This window comes from Salvelinus fontinalis, chromosome 13 (genome assembly GCF_029448725.1).
Source record: "Salvelinus fontinalis isolate EN_2023a chromosome 13, ASM2944872v1, whole genome shotgun sequence".
Lineage (NCBI taxonomy): Eukaryota > Metazoa > Chordata > Actinopteri > Salmoniformes > Salmonidae > Salvelinus > Salvelinus fontinalis.
In genome coordinates, this window is record NC_074677.1 from 25,157,548 (window position 1) to 25,177,500 (window position 19,953).

At 42.1% G+C, this 19,953-nt stretch overlaps 1 protein-coding gene across 2 annotated transcripts in view; it reads right to left on the reverse strand.

Moving 5' to 3' along the window:
* Positions 1 to 5,001: 5,001 nt before the first annotated feature.
* The window catches only part of LOC129868298 (vacuole membrane protein 1-like), a 111,961-nt gene continuing 97,009 nt past the window's right edge, over positions 5,002 to 19,953 (reverse strand). For both annotated transcript variants that reach the window (XM_055942147.1, XM_055942148.1), the window contains exons 11-12: positions 7,395 to 7,497; positions 5,002 to 6,086 (exon numbers count right to left, since the gene is read on the reverse strand). In XM_055942147.1, coding sequence (XP_055798122.1) covers positions 5,943 to 6,086; positions 7,395 to 7,497 — 247 coding nt within the window. In that variant the 3' untranslated portion in view covers positions 5,002 to 5,942. The remainder of the gene's footprint in view (positions 6,087 to 7,394; positions 7,498 to 19,953) is intronic.

The following is a 19,953-nucleotide window of genomic DNA, read 5'->3' on the forward strand; positions in this document are numbered from 1 at the left end:
GCCATAGCTGTGAAATTCATTTTTAGTTTAATTTGTTCAGAAGTGGTTATTGTGTGAGCCTGTGTGCATGTGTGATTTTAGTGGAAAGACACTGTAACGGCACAATAGACCATTTGGAAGTGCCCACTGGGTGAAAACTGGTTATACCAACATTGTTTCAAACTCATTTAAACCAGAAAATGTAATGTGAAGAGTGAGGACGTTAAATAAATGTGGAAAACTGATTGGATTTGCAAAAAGCCAAACACTTGTATTTTTTTCACCTAACTTTTGACCTAAATCGAATGACAGGGTGAAATGTTTGGTTGATTTTGAGGTGAATTCCCAAAACTAGATGTTGAACTGATGTTTATGCCCAGTGGGTGGCGCGTGTGTTTTCAGAGGAACCCAATAACTTTACTATGGCTCGTTTGGAACAGGTGAGGGGTTGAGGGGTTTCTTACTCAGAAATGAAACCATATGCATATTCAGAAGACAAACAGAGACTGGTGACTTGCATGTGGTTTGTGCAGAATGGAGCAGGTGGAGATTTTCCTCTCTCACTTTTTCCCACAATTACATACAAATCACTGATAATGACTTAGCAAATAAGCAACACTTGTTAATATTACTGCCTCATCATGCAAGTGGTTGCAAACTAACATTTAGATGGTCAACCCTGCCAACTCCAACTCATTTCCCCAACCTGTGTTCTCAGCTTCCAAAACCCATACGACGTCTGATTAACTAACACGGGAAGTGGGTACTGAGCATATGGGTAGACTACAGGGCAACCAAGATGTAAGAGAAGCACCCTCAGACTCAGGACCAATCTGCCTCTTCCCCTAGTAGACATTCATCACTGTGCATCATGGTCTAACTTTGTCATGTGGTCCTCTTTTGTCCTCATGCTTCCACCTCATGTGGCCCTCAGACGAACCATCAAACAGGCAAAGCGTCAATACAGGACTAAGGTTGAATCCTACTAGACTGGCTCTGGTGCTCGTCGGATGTGGCAGGGCTTGCAAACCATTACGGACAACAAAGGGAAACCCAGCCGCGAGCTGCCCAGTGACGCCTACCAGATGAGCTAAATGCCTTTTATGCTCGCTTCGAGGCAAGCAACATTGAAGCATGCATGAGAGCACCAGCTGTTCAGGACAACTGTGTGATCATGCTCTCGGTAGCCGATGTGAGCAAGACCTTTAAACAGGTCAACATTCACAAGGCCGCGGGGCCAGACGGATTACCAGGACGCGTACTCAGAGCATGCGCGGACCAACTGGCAAGTGTCTTCAGTGACATTTTCAACCTCTCCCTGACCGAATCTGTATTAACTACGTGTTTCAAGCAGACCATCATAGTCCCTGTGCCCAAGGAAGCAAAGGTAACCTGCCTAAATGATTACCGCCCCGTAGCATTCACGTCGGTAGCCATGAAGTGCTTTGAAAGGCTGGTCATGTCTCACTTCACCAGCATCATCCTGGAAACCCAAAACCCACTCCAATTCGAATATTGCCCCAACACATCCACAGATGACTCAATCTCAATCGCACTCCACACAGCCATTTCCCACCTGGACAAAAGGAACACTTATGTGAGAATGCTGTTCATTGACTACAGCTCAGCGTTCAACACCATAGTGCCCACAAAGCTCATCACTAAGATAAGGACGCGGCGACTGAACACCTCCCTCTGCAACTGGATCCTGGACTTCCTGACGGGCTGCCCCCAGGTGTTAAGGGTAGGCAGAACACATCTGCCACGCTGATCCTCAACACGGGGGCCCCTCAGGGGTGCGTGCTTAGTCCCCTCCTGTAATCTCTGTTCACCCACAACTGCGTGGCCAAGCACGACTCCAACACCATCATTAAGTTTGCTGACGACACAACAGTGGTAGACCTGATCACCAACAACGATGAGATAGCCTATTGGGAGGAGGTCAGAGACCTGGCAGTGTGGTGCCATGCCAACAACCTCTCCCTCAAAGTGAGCAAGACAAAGGAGCTGATCGTGGACTACAGGAAATGGAGGGCCGAACATGCCCCCATTCACATCACCAACAAACTATCATGGTCCAAACACACCAACACAGTCGTGAAGAAGGCACGACAACACCTTTCCCCCTCAGGAGACTGAAAAGATTTGGCATGGGTCCCCAGTTCCTCAGAAAGTTCTACAGCTGCACCATCGAGAGCATCCTGACAGGTTGCATCACCGCATGGTATGGCAACTGCTTGGCATCCAACCATTAGGCGCTACAGAGGGTAGTGCGTACGGCCCAGTACATCACTGGGGCCAAGCTTCCTGCCATCCAGGACCTATATACTAGGCGGTGTCAGAGGAAGTCCCAAAACATTGTCAAAGACTCCAGTTACCCAAGTCATAGACTGTTCTCTCTGCTACCACACGGCAAGCGGTACCGGAGCACCAAGTCTAGGTCCAAAAGGCTCTCGCTAGCGGGATCCGTGCGCTAAGAGGTTAACAGCTTCTACCTCCAAGCCATAAGACTGCTGAATAATTAATAAAATGGCCACCCGGACTATTTATATTGAACCCCCACTTTGTTTTTACACTGCTACTACTCACTGTTTATTATCTATGCATAGTCACTTTACCCCTACCTACATCTACAAATGACCTCGACTAACCTGTACCCCTGACTCGGTACCGGTACCCCCGGAATATAGCCTCATTATTGTTATTTTATTGTGTTACTTTTTCTTACATTTTTTACTTTAGTTTATTTAGTAAATCTTTTCTTAACTCCATTTTCTTAAAACTACATTGTTTTATAAGGGCTTGTAAGTAAGCATTTCACGGTAAATTCTACACCTGTTTTATTCGGCGCATGTAACAAATAAAAATGGATTTGATTTGGAATAGTCGTTTTCCATTAACTATAATCAATCACATTTGTTACTGTAACCTCACAGCGCTGACATGATTTGCAATCTGAAAGTGATATGATGTAAATGTTTAAGGAAAAGAGCCGGTCTGTAACGTGATTGAATGTGAAACATAAGTAGATGAAATGTGAGAGAAGTCAATATACTCCCTGTCCCTCCCCAAGGCTGATATGTGAGTGTCTCTGAGGAACTCTCGGGCCAGTACTAATGGGTTGTGTGGCCACAGTCACGGCATATCACATGATTAAAAAATAATGAACAAAACCCAGTGACTTTATTTCAGTCCTTTATTTAAAGAGAAAACAGATAAAACAGGACATGCATACATACATCGAAAAGAATTCCGAAGTACAGACACCCACCATTACACAGACATTTACACATAGAAACGTAAACACACAGAGAAAGACACACACACGCAAAAATGGGGCTCCCTTATGGAACAAGATGTTCTAAAACTGCCAAGGAAAACAAGTAATTTCTCAAAAGGTAAGTCATCTTGGTTCAGCAAATTTATGACCACAAAAAGAACATGTACTGGTCAAGCTATGATTTCAACTCTTTCTAAATACAAACCCTGAAGCAAAAACAAGAAACAGCTGTACTAATAAAATGCAACGTTAGACAAAAAAAATCAGCTATTGAGCAATAGTGGAAAATGGAAAGAAGTGTGTGAGAGAAAAGAGAGAAGTGTAAAGTGGAAGGAGGAACTATCTGAGGTGAGGACTGTGTGTACCATAGCAAATACTGGCTGGCTGTCACAATGGAGTGTTGCAATAAGGTGTGTGCTTTCCTGATTCTCTGGAAATTCAAGGGGATTAAGACAAACTCCAGAAACACACACAAGCCCTTTTAACAGATAGGCAATGATACATGCACACATACACACACACACACCGATCGGACAAATTAACGGCAATACATTTTAATTTACAAACAGATATACATATATAACCACTTTAAAAGAAGTCAACAAAGAATACTTCTTAAGAATACAACTTATGTCTAAAATATTTTGCAACAAAGGAACAATAACATCAGACCACACAGCTCAAAATGGGAACCGATGCTTCAACAATGACAACAACCACAGACGGACAAAGAGAAAACAGGATGCTGGTCAGATGAAAGAGCCCGAAATGTCAGACAGCCTACAGACTGTTGTCGCCTTGCAATGTAACAGCCAACACCAGTCTGATAAGCTATCTGACAGGCCGAGAGAGTGACGGACATGCCTGAGACACAAACACACACGTAATATGAGGAAAGAGGAGGAAAGAATTCCTTCCATTACTTACCCTGAGAGAGAGAGGCTGTATTTGAATGGGGTGATTATCAGAGCTGCAGCAGACTGGAGGGAGGCTGAGGCTCTGTGCGTTCAACAGTGCCTCTCTGTTTTGAATCTACTCGACTGATTCGTCTCCTGGCTCCGTCACTGGGGCAGTGCAGCGAGTTCATAGGAGGGTTCACTGGAGGTAACGCCACAGACCCTTTTCACTGCACTCGCTCTCTTTTTCTCTCCGCTCGCTCCCCCCCCTTTCCTGCCTGTCTGCCCGGAGCTCCCAAACCAACATACCAGGGCAACAGTTCAAAAAAAATACACAAATAATTCACAAGCAATTACGAAAAATAGGAATCTTGGATCACAAGTCAGCTGACGTTATCCAACAAGCATAAGACAGAAAAAAGTAACATATTGATGACATAACATCATTTTAAGTGATGCCCTTCCTCCCAGAGGAATTGTGAACATGAGCTTGCGGAGCGTTCAAGCTTTACATGGGAGTTGAAAGAGTGCAGAGGAGTCTGCTGCATTAACACACACACTGTCTGAAACTCCCTCCACAGCCAGGCACTGAAGACAAAGGAATCACTTACCACAAGCTTCAAACCAGGCACAACCCCTAAAAGATCATATAAAGTAAACAGATACCACCAAACACGACTTGTGATCCGAATGAAAGGCTCTATAAGGAAGAGAGTTACAGAAGTGGCACAAACACAGATCTGATTCAATCCATCAGTGTGTCTGGTTGGTTGAGCAGCCCCAGGTCTGACTCATGTGCTCTCTTATTGGAAGTAGAAAATAACTCTAGACAAAGGGACCAGCAGAATGATTCATGGACGATTTATGAAGTCTGATCCAAAGGTGCTCACTCTGTGGAATTTTACAGCATAGAAATGACATCAATACTAGTATAGGTACAGATAAAAATCAAGTGATTTAACTCCCTGTTTTGATTGATTCAGATCTATCTACATCAGACTTGTAGAAGTGAAGTTATGAAAATCATATATTATCATAGCTATATTTACAAGATGTGCAGTCCATGTACATTCCTTGTCTATCCCATTTCAGTTGAAAAAACCCCACAAAAAAAACACAAATCCTAAAAAATGAACTGGGAAAAAACAGATTAGGCCTTACACAACTTAAATAATATATAACATCAGTCCCTGCATTACAGTGCACTCACCAAATCATTTAAGTAAAATAAAACCGATCCAAGCCAAACATAATAATTTAAATAAACAGGCTCTATGATAAGACTATCAGTTCTAGTCGTGGAAGCTGGACCAAAGAGTACTTAAGGCCTCGCAGAGGAGAATCAGTGCCAGTAGCTGCTGACCCACCCACACACAGTCACTGTAGAGCTGCTCAATGAAATGGATGTCCTATCCATACAACACCACACCACATGGCCAAGCACCTACCTTATAGTGAACAACCACTGAGTAAGCAAAAAACTATGGGCCATCATCTCTATCAAAAAATCCTGGAAAGCAAATAAATTAAGTCCAAGTTCCATGTAAACGGATAACCTTCAGTATCACTACAGAAACAAAGAAAACGATTACTTCATACGGATGGATATCCATCGATCGATAACATGGACGCCCATACTTCGGATTATGGCGGTTTGTGTCTCATTGGAGATTATTGGAGACAGAGAAAAAAGAGGAGGATACAGCAAGTTTGTGCTGAGGGTTTTTTGACCGAGAGCCCAGAATGTGTGCTAGGCTAGCTGCTCTTCTCGCTTCTCAGTGTTGCCTTCACTTGGTTTTCCCCTCAGAGTACTTCTGCTGATGCTGGCGCTTGGCATAGCTCTGGGCCATGGAGTTGACGATGGAGCAGACAAAGAAACAAACCATGACCACGATCACCTTCTCAAAGCCCCACGACAGCCAGTTTTCATCCTGCAAGAAACGGAACAGAAGGGCGAGACCCTGGTCACTCTGGAGTCAGCCTTCCCCACGTAGTCCCTAGCATCTACAGTCTCTGATGCTAAACTACAACCTATGTTCTATCTGAGTGGGATGAGATCTGCTCCCACATCCATGTGCAGGACAGAGAGAGATCAGTAGTAGTAAAAAGCAAACCCGTCAAACCTCCTCCCTTGCCCCCGGTGACCCCAACTGGCAGCCTCCGTTTCCCCAAAGTTAAATTGCCTCGCTTTTCTCCTGTAACTGCAGGAGGTTCAAGTTACAAGAAAAAAGGAACATTGTTCTAGAAACAGCCTTAATCTCTCGTTGTGCAACTCAAAGTCCTTTTCTCTCTCTTTCTTACTAGCTCGCACATCGGATGAGGGGGGAAAAAAGAAAAAGGTTTGCAATGAATAATTTTGAGAGAGAGGGAGTGGGAGAGAGAAAGAGAGAGAGAAGGAGTGGGAGAGGGATACAGAGAGAGAAAGAAATAGAAAAAGAGAGGGAGAGACATTTTTAAAAAGCTTTCAAAGAGATACGGCTCGAGCTACAACTGGCTCTTTTTGTTCCAGACAGCTTTTTTTTATTGGATTGTCAATGGCAAGGCAGGGGGGCCCCGCCCGCCCTCCAGTCATCACTAGCAGTGGGTTCAGGCGGGGCACTCTGTGACAAGGTGGAGTGACTGAACACTCACATCAACTCAGACTAAGCATGACTCAGCACACCTACTGCTAACACTGTTAAGTGCTAATCGTGCTACACTGCTAATAGTGCTATAGCCAGACCCTACACTGGCCCCCTCTCCCTTAGCCCCAGCCCCCTCCTACTCTCCCCTCAGCCTGCCCAGCCCACCATGCACCCAATGAACCCTCTCCCTGTCACTCTAAACGCTGCCCAGAGGCCCTGAGAGGTACAGTACTATTACATTGCTACTGCTGGACTACAGTATCATCTCCACTATATATATTCATCCCACTACTGTAATAGAAAGACTCAGGGAGAGATGGGAGGATTACAAATCTGAGAAAAGAAAATATAAAATAAAAGTGAAAAAGTGAGAAGAAAATGAGATTGAAAGGAAAGTGAATAATAAAAAAAGTAAATTACTGAAAGAGGGAGACAAAAAAGAGAGAGCGAGATAGAGAGAAGATAAAGAAAGAAAAGTGGAGGGAGCCTAAGAGAATGATAGAAAGAAAGTGAGGGAAACATTCTTTAGAGAGAGGGCCTCTCCATGAGGGAGGTAGTGAATAGAGGACGGCAGTAGAGTATAGTAGAGGATGGGCCCCTGGATGAGGTACTTACGGCTGAGGTCCCCTCTCCCGCGTGGTGGTGCATCTTGGCTCTCTGGGCCTGCAAGTACTCCCTAAAGGGCTTCTGTAGAGAGGAGCCCAGCACTGGGACAGCACTGCCACACAGCCAACAGATAGAGGGAAAAAGAAGGGGAGGGAAGGAGGGAGGGTGGGTGGGATGGAGGCAAGGAGAGAGACAGAGGGGAGGGAGGAGGGGAACACAGAACACGTCACATCATTGTTACTCACCACCAAGCCAAGGGCAGCAACAAAGGGAGACATGCTGTCCTGCCTTCCTGCTCCCTTCCTCTCTCCCTGCTTCCCTCTTCCACACAGAGAGCGAGAGAGACTGTGCATTCAAACAGCTCATCCCCACAGACAGGAATTCAGAACAGACCAAAAAAAAAGAAACAGTGAAAAAGTACAGGATGTACTGAGAGCTACATATTCTAACACTTCAGCTTGTTTTAGAACAAAAAGAGAGAGAATAAAAAGAAAAGGGGAAAAAGTTGGCTTGTCCTCTAAGTCCACAGACACATACACACACACACACATACTCCGGCTCTGGCAACCACACACACACTCTGGCACACATACACGCACACATCCGCAAACCCGTTCAACTCCCCTGCAGTGCTCCTCTCCTCTCTGCTGCAGCGAGCGAGGAGAAATGAATGACTTCTCAGAACTCTCACATTTATCACCAGCGGTTCCTGTAAGAACTGGTTTCAGCCAATTAATGAGGAAGTGAGTCGTGCCTGTGTCATCACTGGCTGAGAGAGGGGGAAGGCCCTGCCCTCTACCAACCATAGGATGAGGAGGCTGCTGTAAGACAGCCCATATTAGGAAAACCCTTTACAAGATTCAGCCACCAACTACAAGCACACTACCACCCCCCACCTCTCTCTCTCTCTCACACATACACACACGCACGCGCACACTCACGCACACACACACAGAAGAAAGGAAGAGGAACAGACAGAGAGTGGCAGAGAGAGAGAGCGGCAGAGAGAGAGAGCGGCAGAGAGAGAGAGAGAGAGAGAGAGAGAGAGAGAGAGAGAGCGGCAGAGAGAGAGAGAGAGAGAGAGAGAGAGAGAGAGAATGCTCTGGAACAGAGAATGGCCCATCCCTAGTCAGGAGTTAGTGATTAATCACTAAACAAATACATACTAAAGACCTAACACTCTTTAGTGGCACAACTTTGTCAATTATAACCCATTACCAACATTGTTAAAAGCATTCCAACTCCTGATTCTAAAGGTGAAAATGATACATCTGTAACGGTGGTGTGGGGATGGCATGTTCCAAGACACAACTCAAAGTGCAAACCATATGTTCACAAAGGCTGTTGACATCATAGGACCGATACGTTTCTCTTTCAAACTCTTTCATTTACTTACTTCCCACACACTGAACACACACGTGTGCGTGTTCTCTCTCTCTCTCTCACACACACACACACACACACACACACACACACACACACACACACACACACACACACACACACACACACACACACACACACACACACACACACACACACACACACACACACACACACACACACACACACACACACACACACACACACACACACACACACACAATCTTCCCTCTCATTGTGTGAGAAAACAAGAGTTATCTCAGCCTGTTGTCACAGCAAGCATTTTCATTTGCATGAGTTTACAACAGTTAAGTTTATTTTAATCATTAACCAAACACAGAGTTACAGATATCCTTGTCATGAATGGACAGAACAAAAAGACTAAGTGACAAAGAAAATCCTAGAGATGGATCATGCTCATCTGACCCAATAGAGAATGCACAAAAGAAGATCCAGAGGAAGATGAGTGGATTAAAGATTCATCCCCTCCACCCTTCATCCAACACATTCTACAGCACTTTTTACACACATATAAACCAAACCGCTTCCTAAATGCTAAATAGTACAACAATTCTGGTAATAACTTAACTCTAAGACAAATAAATTAATTCAAAATCAGATCAGATATTCAATTTCCGACTGACTGAAACACAAACTGACAAGAACAAAGAGAGCAAGTCAGGGTTTGAGAAATGGCGGGCTCAATTCATGTCCTGTACGATGAGCAACACTGAGTCATGAGCCTGACACCAAAACTTAACAAGTTGACACAAACTCAAAACTAACAGTCACAAATATGTTTTAATACCTCAGGGCTGTATCTGTGTGTCTTTATGTACATAAAACTGCTTGTTTTGAGCTTTTGGAACTATCACAAACTTTCTAGAACATTCTACAGACCGAACCTTCTGGACTTGTGTTGTACTATATACCTGTAAGTATCTTTAAAACCATATATTGTGCTGTATTTTTGTAAGAGGCCCAGACAGTGATTGTAATGTATTTTTGTTCAAGGGGAATTGTAAATGTTACATTCAGACAATGTGAGTATGTGGAATCTGGAAAATATAGAATTTATGAAGGTATGCATTCAAATATCTGTGATTAAAAAAATGAAAAATTGTGGTCATTATTGTAGTACATTTACTCTCTGTGGGTTTTTAAATGAAATGTTTTCTCTTAAATTATTTTTGTAACCACACCCTGAGTTTGCTGGCTCTTTAATCATAAGAGGGAGAACGTGGTAGTAGCCGTATTTCAGTAAAAGTCTAATAAAATAGTGCTATTCAGTAAACAATACATTCCTGCTATTTGCTTAACAGCTAATGAACAAACCTTGTAACCACCATGTTTGTTGAAATCATGTGGTTTACAATACTAGAACATAAAGATATATACTATAGAGCAACAGTGTGGGTGTTATAGGGTGGGTGGGTGGAGAATAATTATAATTCAATGCAAACAAGAAAAACCTAGAAAACCAAATTGACACTTTTAGAATTAGCCTAACAATCAAATATAAAAAGAGGATTTCTCTATTAAAGAGGAATATGGCTTATCTAGTTCCCGTAATCAGTTACAATTGATCCATATAGATTCTAGCTAAAATAACGCCACTTGATTTCAAAATAAAATGTCTCTCGTAATGAACAATAAGCAGACATAAGTATCAGCAACAGAACAAAAACATATCACACATTTAAATGATAGATTTGAATCACGTCATGCATTTACTCTATAATCCTAAATCTATTAAAAGCATGAATCTAATACAAATAACTAAGGAAATTAACATAAGCAAAATATAAAATCAACCACAAATTCTACAATCAATAGTAGTCTATTTCTTGACTGCCTTCTAACTTTAGAAAACTCTAAAACCAATGGTCAAAAACATGATTTTAGTACTTCAGGACTCTATCTTTATGATTTTGTGATACAGTATCTGGAACTTTTGCAAAATAATACTTTTCTGAAAATGTTTTTTTCTATAAAATCCCTATAAAATATATTTTTACACATCAGTGTATGAAATATTCACCAATTTCTAAAATCAGTTTGTTTTTGCATGTTGGTGAAAAGATGCTATTGATTTAACTATTGTTGAACAAATGCTACATTTAATTCTAAATTCTAAATTCTAATTCTTTTCACATTGAATGAGATAATTCAATTTTCAATAAACCATAACAAGGGAGTCCAAATTGCAGTAATATTATGTAATCCAACGGGAGAGAAAACATTGCAATGTTTCCGACTGGAGACAAAACGATTCAAATGTGCCGTTAAAAAAATATATCAACATCAAACACAAAACATAGCATACATTTTGTCTCCACATTTATTCAGATAATTTGAACTATTACTGAATTAAGAAAACTCAAACATGTACTAGATCAGACAGGTCTTCATTCAGTGACTCACAATATACCAGAGCCTACATAACTACATCTGACAAAAAGATTCAAACTGAAGCTACATATAAAGTCCTACAATAATCTACAACTGCATAATAAAGCCCAATTATATGCGATCAAAAGCTAAGATAGAGAGCTAAGATAAATAAATCAATGTTGTTTCTGTTAGATTTAAGGTTAGATTTAATCAATATGCAACATTGAGGGCAAATATATGGCGTCATTGACCAGAAGAGGTGGTATGTTTGGACTACAGAGCCCACGCTAAAAACACTATCTGGACATAACATGGGAGCAGCAGCTATTTGATGATGCCAGGTAGGGCACAGAGGGGGACTTTAAGACTTGTAATGCATCACTGACCTAACAGATAACTTTTGCAGCAAACTATCAGTGGACACTTACTTTTTACATTGATATACTAGATCAGCTGCTGTGCCACATTTGGGTGTACTAACTCTCTTGTTAACTCTATGAAGCCTGTATTGATACATTTAAATGAAGTGATATATAGATTCATGCAGGGAGGACCTTATCAAGCAGATGATGAGTCTCATTTCTCCTCACCCTGTGAGCTCACATCTCAGGTCAGGGGTTGGGAACTGAGAACGGACAGATCTATGGGAGGTATAGGTATCATCACACACACTGACACACACACTGAAACATACAACAACTGAAGCAAACATGCATGCACACACAGTGACAGACATACACACACACACTCCATACGCTGACGGTCAAACGGTCAAATCGACAGTGTTCTGTCTAAAGATGGGGGAGACGAGAGGCTGTGACTGAAGCCCTGCCAGCATGATTGAGTGGGGAGACCTGTGGACATCCACATGCTGACAGGTAAGAGATAGGGCCTAGGCCATACTTAGAAGAATAGAAATTACTAGTACCTAATGCATTTTTATATGTAAGAAACGAGCAGGGCCAAATCAGTTAACCATGGTTTCATTCAGCCCGTCAGCGATTTGAGCTCCCTGTCTGGCTGTGAAGGTCTATTTGCCTACCCACTCACAGCCAAGTCACATCAAGGAGGAAAAATCTACTTATTGATAAATAACCAGGGAGGAGTAGAATGTTCAGGTGCTGAGCCATGTTCTTAACATCTCACAAGGAGATTTGCTTCCTTAACAAAACCACCACCAATACATCCTCCTCCTACATAGTGGACAAAACATTAAAGAGTTCATTTGTGACCGTCAACAACGGGCCATTTTTTTATGAGCTATCATTTCCTTCTGTCACGTATATTATATTCCCATTTTTTTTGGTGCGTTCATTTCCTTGAGACCAAATTCTACAGAACATGATTCAGAGGTAACCTATGACCCCTGGCCCCTGGTGAAGCTGCCTGACACACACACACACACACACACACACACACACACACACACACACACACACACACACACACACACACACACACACACACACACACACACACACACACACACACACACACACACACACACACACACACACACACACACACACACACACACACGCACACACACACACACACACACACAACTTTCTCTCTCTCTCTCTCACACACACATGACCACAAGCAGCCACAATACACACATGAAAACTAGTGGCACAATCATAAATACCCCCACACACACACCCAACCCAGGGGCAGGACATGACAGCGATAGAGAACAATTCTCACATGACAGCGAGCACAGCTAGCTAACCCCTGGCCAGGTCCAACTGGTTACAACATCACAACAAAGAGCTTAGGCAACCGTTAGTGTTACTCAACACAACACCGTCAGGGCCCAAGTTCACATCAAACATAACACTTCTGCCAGTACAACCAGATACAGCCAGAAACTCAGTCTTGGTGTTAATGGCATTGTGTCTGTCTGACCTGAGACAATGAAACCTGAAAGTCTTTGTCACAACTATGAATAAACCACTCATCTAAAAGGTTTCCATCTAATTTTACAATTATAATATTTCAATGTACATTTTGTTCAAGATGTAACACAAACTGTAGAATTGTTGTTATCTGGTAATAATAATGGCATCGGGGCAGGTGCTCCTACTTTTCTACTGCTCTTATAGCCAAATTGTCCACGATGTGTTTTACATAGGCCTTCATTTTCTACAAAAACACACTGACTCATCACACATTGTAGGCTAAGCCAGGGAGAACCAGAGATGAAAGGGAGTTGGTTAAGTATCTCTGCTACAACCACTACTAGACTAGATGAATCAGCTAGTTGGCTAGGCTATGCTGTCAAAACAAGCTAGTCTTTACTGCAGTTGGCCCCTTCACCCCTGTGCCTGACCATGAGACAACAAACGCTAACAACTCCAAAGTAACCTTCTACTGGCAATATTCATTTCTCCGCTCGGCGCCGGTGGGTACTTCATGCAGCAACGCACCACCGTGCTCGCGGGGGACTTTTTTTCAAGATTATCTCCTTTGATAGACAATTCATTGCATTTACAGTTACAAGAGAAAAAAGAAAGAAAACATTTGTAATGTGCTTTGAAAAACAACACCAATCAAAAGGGCAGGTGCTCCAGCACACCTAGGACTCTATATGTGCACATGCCTGCATGTAATAATGGCTCATGTAGGCAAGCAATAATCCCTGATAATGATTTGTGAAGAGTGTAAAAAAAGTTAGTTGAGTTACGGTGAAAAAATACGGTGAAAAAAAATGTATGTGTGACTCCATGTCTCAGTGTGTCAGTCTGATCTGGTCCCGTTGAATCAGGCTCTTTCCCAATGACTTCATCACTAAGGCATGGAGCCCGCTCCTGGATGGAGATCCCCCTAGTACTACCCAGCCAGTGTGTTAATCACAACTCTGCCTGCTTCCCTCTCAACTATCTGTGGCAGACACACACACACACACACACAACACCACACACACACACACACACACACACACACACACACACACACAATCTCTTTCACATACATACTCTCAGACAAATTCACAGAAAGGAGGGAGCACTAAACAATGAAGGGAGGGAGGGAAGAAGGGATGAGATCATTTCTTTTTTGGAAATGACTTATCAGCACGGGTCTGCAGGGAGGGACTGCCAGCTAAACACACTGTCTGCCCCCAGGGGTGCCCACTGCCAGGAAACAAGGAGCACCAATTATATATAGCACTCTGTTATTCCTGTCACCTCACATGCACGTAGTCCTATAAAACAGCCCCCAACAACCCACCAACAACCACCCGGGTCTGGGCCTATGAGTGGCTGAGGAGGTGTGATGAGGTGAGAGGTCTGTGTCACTCAGTGACTGTGCTGCTGGCCTTTCCAGAGGTAGGGTGTGGGGAATGGGATGGTTGACTGACTCACAGAGGGATAGAGACAGCCATGACTAGCCTGGCCAGGATTCCCAGTTGGAACGCAGGAGAGGCCAAGAGGAGGGGAGCAGGGGGTATGGGAGAAAGCTAGAACCAGAGTCTGCCTGGGCAGATCTGATCCCATTGATCCATTTTTTAAAAATGTTTTATTTCACCTTTATTTAACCAGGTATCGATGGCCACACTACTGAGTCAGAGACACTCCAGATAGGTTGAATATCTCCCATGCTATATTTATTGTTGCAAAATTGTCACGCCATTTCTGGACCATTGTCAACAAACTAATTATGTAAGTAACAAATCTATGACTGACCAATGCAGAATGTGTGGCTTATAGAGTATGCAGTGAATAATGGGTGGCTGTGTACGTGCGGCTCATATAATACATTAACCTTGTTGATCATCTACTTTGACATTCCACAGATCACCACATAGGAGCTGGAGAAACCCACAGGCTGCAAGACAGTCTTTCGCTCTAAAATTGTGTACAATATGTTCTACTTTCATTACATGCATAAAAAATAACAACACATTAACAAAAAGCAACCATTTAAGATAAATATATTATTCTTACTCAATTCTAATATTTTTATTGTCAGACCTCAGAACAAGGGAGAGAAAGTGCTTCAGCGGTGAATCATGAGGAGTTTTTCAGTCTCCCCTTTGAGCACAGTAATAGTCTCAGGTTTGTGGCTAGGTTGTGCATACGCTTTGGGCAGGATGTGTCTGTCTGTCTGTCTAATGTACAGACAGCCAGTGAAAGTACTGTTCAAGACCTACTTTGTTGACCTTGCCCCTTTCTAACACTACAACGATACAAAATAGCAATTGTCTATTGCTAGTTCCAGTGCTTTACAACCACTGTTACTGCCTGAGGTGAAAAAGTATTCAGAAAGTATTCTTCAGAGAGTATTCTTCAGAGAGTATTCTTCAGAAAGTATTCTTCAGAAAGTATTCTCCAGAAAGTATTCTCCAGAAAGTATTCAGAACCCTTGACTTGTTCCACATTTTGTTGTGTTACAGCCTGAATTTAAAATGGATTACATTGAGAGTGTGTGTCACTGGCCTACACACAATACCCTATAATGTCAAAGTGGAATTATGTTAAAAATATATATTTTTACAAATTAAAAATGAAAAGCTGGAATGTTTTGAGTCAATAAGTATTCAACCCCTTTGTTATGGCAAGCCTAAATACATTCAGGAGTAAAAATATGCTTAACAAGTCATACTAATAATAGTGTTTAACATGATTTTTGAATGAGTACCTCCGCTCTGTGCCCCACACATACAGATAATTGTAAGGTCCCTCATTCGAGCAGTGAATTTTAAACACAGATTCTACCACAAAGACCAGGGAGGTTTTCCAATGCCTCACAAAGAAGCGCACCTATTGGTAGATGGGCAAAAATAAAAATAAAAGCAGACATTGAATATCCCTTTGAGCATGGTGCAGTTCTTAATTACACTTTGGAGGGTGTATCAATACACTCAGTCACTACAAAGATACAGGCGTCCTTCCTAAATCAGTTGTCGGAGAGGAAGGAAACAGTTTAAGGATTTCACCATGAGGCAAATGGTGACTTTAAAACAGTTAGAGAGTTTAATGACTGTGATAGGAGAAAACTGAGGATGGATCAACAACATTGTAGTTACTCCACAATACCAACCTAAATAACAGAGTGAAAAGAAGGAAGCCTGTAAAGAATAAAATGCATCCTGTTTGCAATAAGGCAACTGCAAAAAATGTGGCACAGAAATGAATTGTAATTTTTGTCCTGAATACAGATATGTTTGGGGCAAATCCAACACAACACATCACTGAGTACCACTCTCTATATATTTTCAAGCATGGTGGTGGCTGCATGAATACTTGTCATCGGCAAGGACTAGGGAGTTTTTTAGGATAAAAAGAAACGTAATAAACCTAAGTACAGGCAAAATCCTGGAGGAAAACCTGGTTCAGTCTGCTATCCAACAAACACTGGGAGACAAATGCACCTTTTATAAGGACAATTACCTAAAGCACAAGGCCAAATATACACTAGAGTTGCTTACAAAGATGACATTGAATGTTCCTGAGTGGCCTAGTTACAGTTTTGACTTAAATCGGCTTGTAAATCTATGGCAAGACATGAAAATGGCTGTCTAGCAATGATCAACAACCAACTTGACAGAGCTTGAAGAATTATGTGCAAATACTGTACCATCCAGGTGTGCAAAGCTCTTAGAGACTTACCCAGAAACACTCACAGCTGCAATTGCTGCCAAAGGTGATTCTAACATGAATGACTCAGGGGTGTGAATACTTCTGTATTTAATTTTCAATCAATTTGCTAACATTTCTAGAAACATGTTTTCACTTTGCCATTATGAGGTATTGTGTGTAGATGGGGGAGAAAACATGTAAGTCAAGGTGTATGAATACTTTCTGAAGGCACTGTGTGGTCAATCAAAACATGAAATAAGAGTAACTACATTTTGATTCTCAATATAAATAACCTCACATGTTCCTTTAAAAAAAAACATTTAAAACCATTAGATGAAACCATGGATAAAAATGTATGTGAAGCTCTGATAATTGCAAAATCACCTATTAGTACTATCAAGTTAAACATTCTTCCAATCATTTATAACAAGTCAAATCAAGTATATCACCTCTCTCTTCAAACACAAATTGATAAAAGGGTGTTAAAGGTACAAGAGTAAACAGTTGTTATTCAGTCTTTTTGTATGGAGAAATTAGCTGTAAATAATCCCTATTTAGATACAAACCCCTACTAAAACACACCCTTTGACTCATTAGCTTGGCTGTCATTGTTCTGATATAACTGCTCTGTTTGTGTTCATGTTGAATGACTTGCCTTGGAGCAACATCCTGCCCTGCCATGTGTTTTGGTAACAGACAGACAGCGCTGTAAAGCAGGCCTGTGACTCAGGACGCAGGGTGAACAGAGGTGGACTGGACGGCTCTTTGATGACTTGTCCTCCATCTCTGGGGAGAGGTGCTCATACAGCACTTCATATAGCATCATCAGCTTCATACAGACAGAGCATCACTATACACAACAACAAACCACAGGCTGATACTAACCTATCCAAAACACTCACATCATGTTGACTAAAATCAAACAGGAATTGTGTCGTTATATCAAGACATAATAGATTTGTTGTTTGTTGCTAATTTAATCAATGATGCTGTACAAATGAAAAATACTTGGGGGAACAGGAGACAAAAACAAATGAATCAGGGATGAATAAAGCAGGAAGTAGCGTGCCGTGCAATGATGATCACGCCAAACTTAAGGGCAAAGACACTTGACACCGGACCCAGTGCATTGATCTGACCCCCTACTTCACCCCCATCTCCCCTGCTCTTACTCATCTGTACCATAAACACACACAGAGAACAGAACACAGAGTACCAACCCCTTCACAGGCCTTCAATGTGATAATGACCACATACAGTACCAGCCAAAAGTTTGGGCACACCTACTAATTCAAGGGTTATTCTTTATTTTTACTATTTTCTACAAGGCAAAGGATGGCTACTTTGAAGAATCAAAAATATAAAATACATTTTGATTTTTTTAACACACTCTTGCAAGAATATGGACTTGGTCTTTCACCAAATAGGGTTATCTTCTGTAAACCACCCTACCTTGTCACAACACAACTGATTGTCTCAAACACATTAAGAAGGAAAGAAATTGCACAAATGAACTTTTAACAAGGCACACCTGTTGATTGAAATGCATTCCAGGTGACTACCTCATGAAGTTGGTTGAGAGAATGCCAAGAGTGTGCAAAGCTTTCATCAAGGCAAAGGGTGGCAACTTTGAAGAATCTCAAATATAAAATATATATTGATTTGTTTAACACTTTTTTGGTCACTACATGATTCCATGTGTTATTTGATAGTTTTGATGTCTTCACTATTATTCTACAATGTAAAAAATAGTAAAAAATAAAGAAAAACCCTGGAATGAGTAGGTGTGTCCAAACTTTTGACTGGTACTGTATGCATATCACCTATATCATACTTTCCTACTGACCTCTTGCCAAGTCGCCCTTGCAAAAGTGGTTGTCTAACCTCAAGTATCTTTACTGTTAAATAAAAGTTAAATAAATAAATACAAATATCACTTATAACTCTCATTTACTATTGAAGACCACCTGGATTCTGGACAGACCGAGCAAGCTCTCCAAGTTCTTATGTATTTCTCAAACTCTCTCCGATTGAGAGAAATCAGTTTTTTGAGGGAGCCAAGCGCTGTAATCATAAGAAGAGGAGATGAGTAAAGGGGCTCCCCGTTGTGACTTGCATTAAACTTAACGACTCTGTTATAAAAACCGTCAACCCCAATCTGGCCCTCCATCACTCTCTCCTCCGCTCTGACCCCTCTCTCCTGTCCTCCTAAATGAGAGATCCGACTGTGTTTCCCCCTAGAGAGGCCTGGCCCGGCCTGCCACTATAGGCTTGATAAATGCCATCTTTATGAGGGCTTTTCAGGTGATCCGTCCCTCCCAGCCTTCGTTCTCAGCAGCCAGTGACTAACAACATAAGGGGGGAAATCATGTGGTCTGCCCTGTCGGCCCTCCCTGCAAAAAAACACCCCCACCACCCAGCCCTACCCAAAACCCTCAAACAACCCCCACCCTTCCTGCCAATTGCATTAATAGGAAGAATTTGCTCATATTTCTCAATGAGGGTCTGGCTATTTATAAGGACCAGTGAGGTGCATTCCATAACCCTGGAATAAACATGAAAGGGTTCCACTCAAAGCCATTAATTTAACTTTGATTTGATTTTGGAATTGCTAATAGAATCTTGTGAGAGGTGAGGAGTCACCATAATCATCCAAACTTAACCTACATTTAATTCATCTCCTAGGCCTAAAGTTCACCTTCATTTAGAACAATTACTTAGCATCTGGTCAATTCCTGATAGAATATCTGAGGAAATTTGGATAATTCTCTGTCAGATCTTTATAACTGGTCAGTTACTGATACAAACACAATTAGCCCAGGCACACATCTCTCTCTCTCTCTCTCTCTCTCTCTCTCGCTCTCCCTCTGCATCCTCCAAGCCCTCCCTATGAGCAGGGCTCAGTGCACCCTGGTCTCAATGGGTTCCCCTGATTAAATAAAAGTTAAATTTAAAAAAGGCTCACAGGATTAAGCTTACTGTAGTTTAGTGTTAGTTGGTCTGGGAGGCAGGGAGGCAGGGAGTCAAGGAGCAGGACAGGCCATCTGCATGGACATTGTGCTGATAATGTGCTCCACACTAAGAGATGGACTCACATGGAAATTGATACCTTCTCATGGAGAGGATCCCTTTTTCCCCATTCTCTATCCCTGCCATTCATAGGGAGACCCCAGTCAGCCTGGTTTTCACCACACCAGCATCTCAATGGA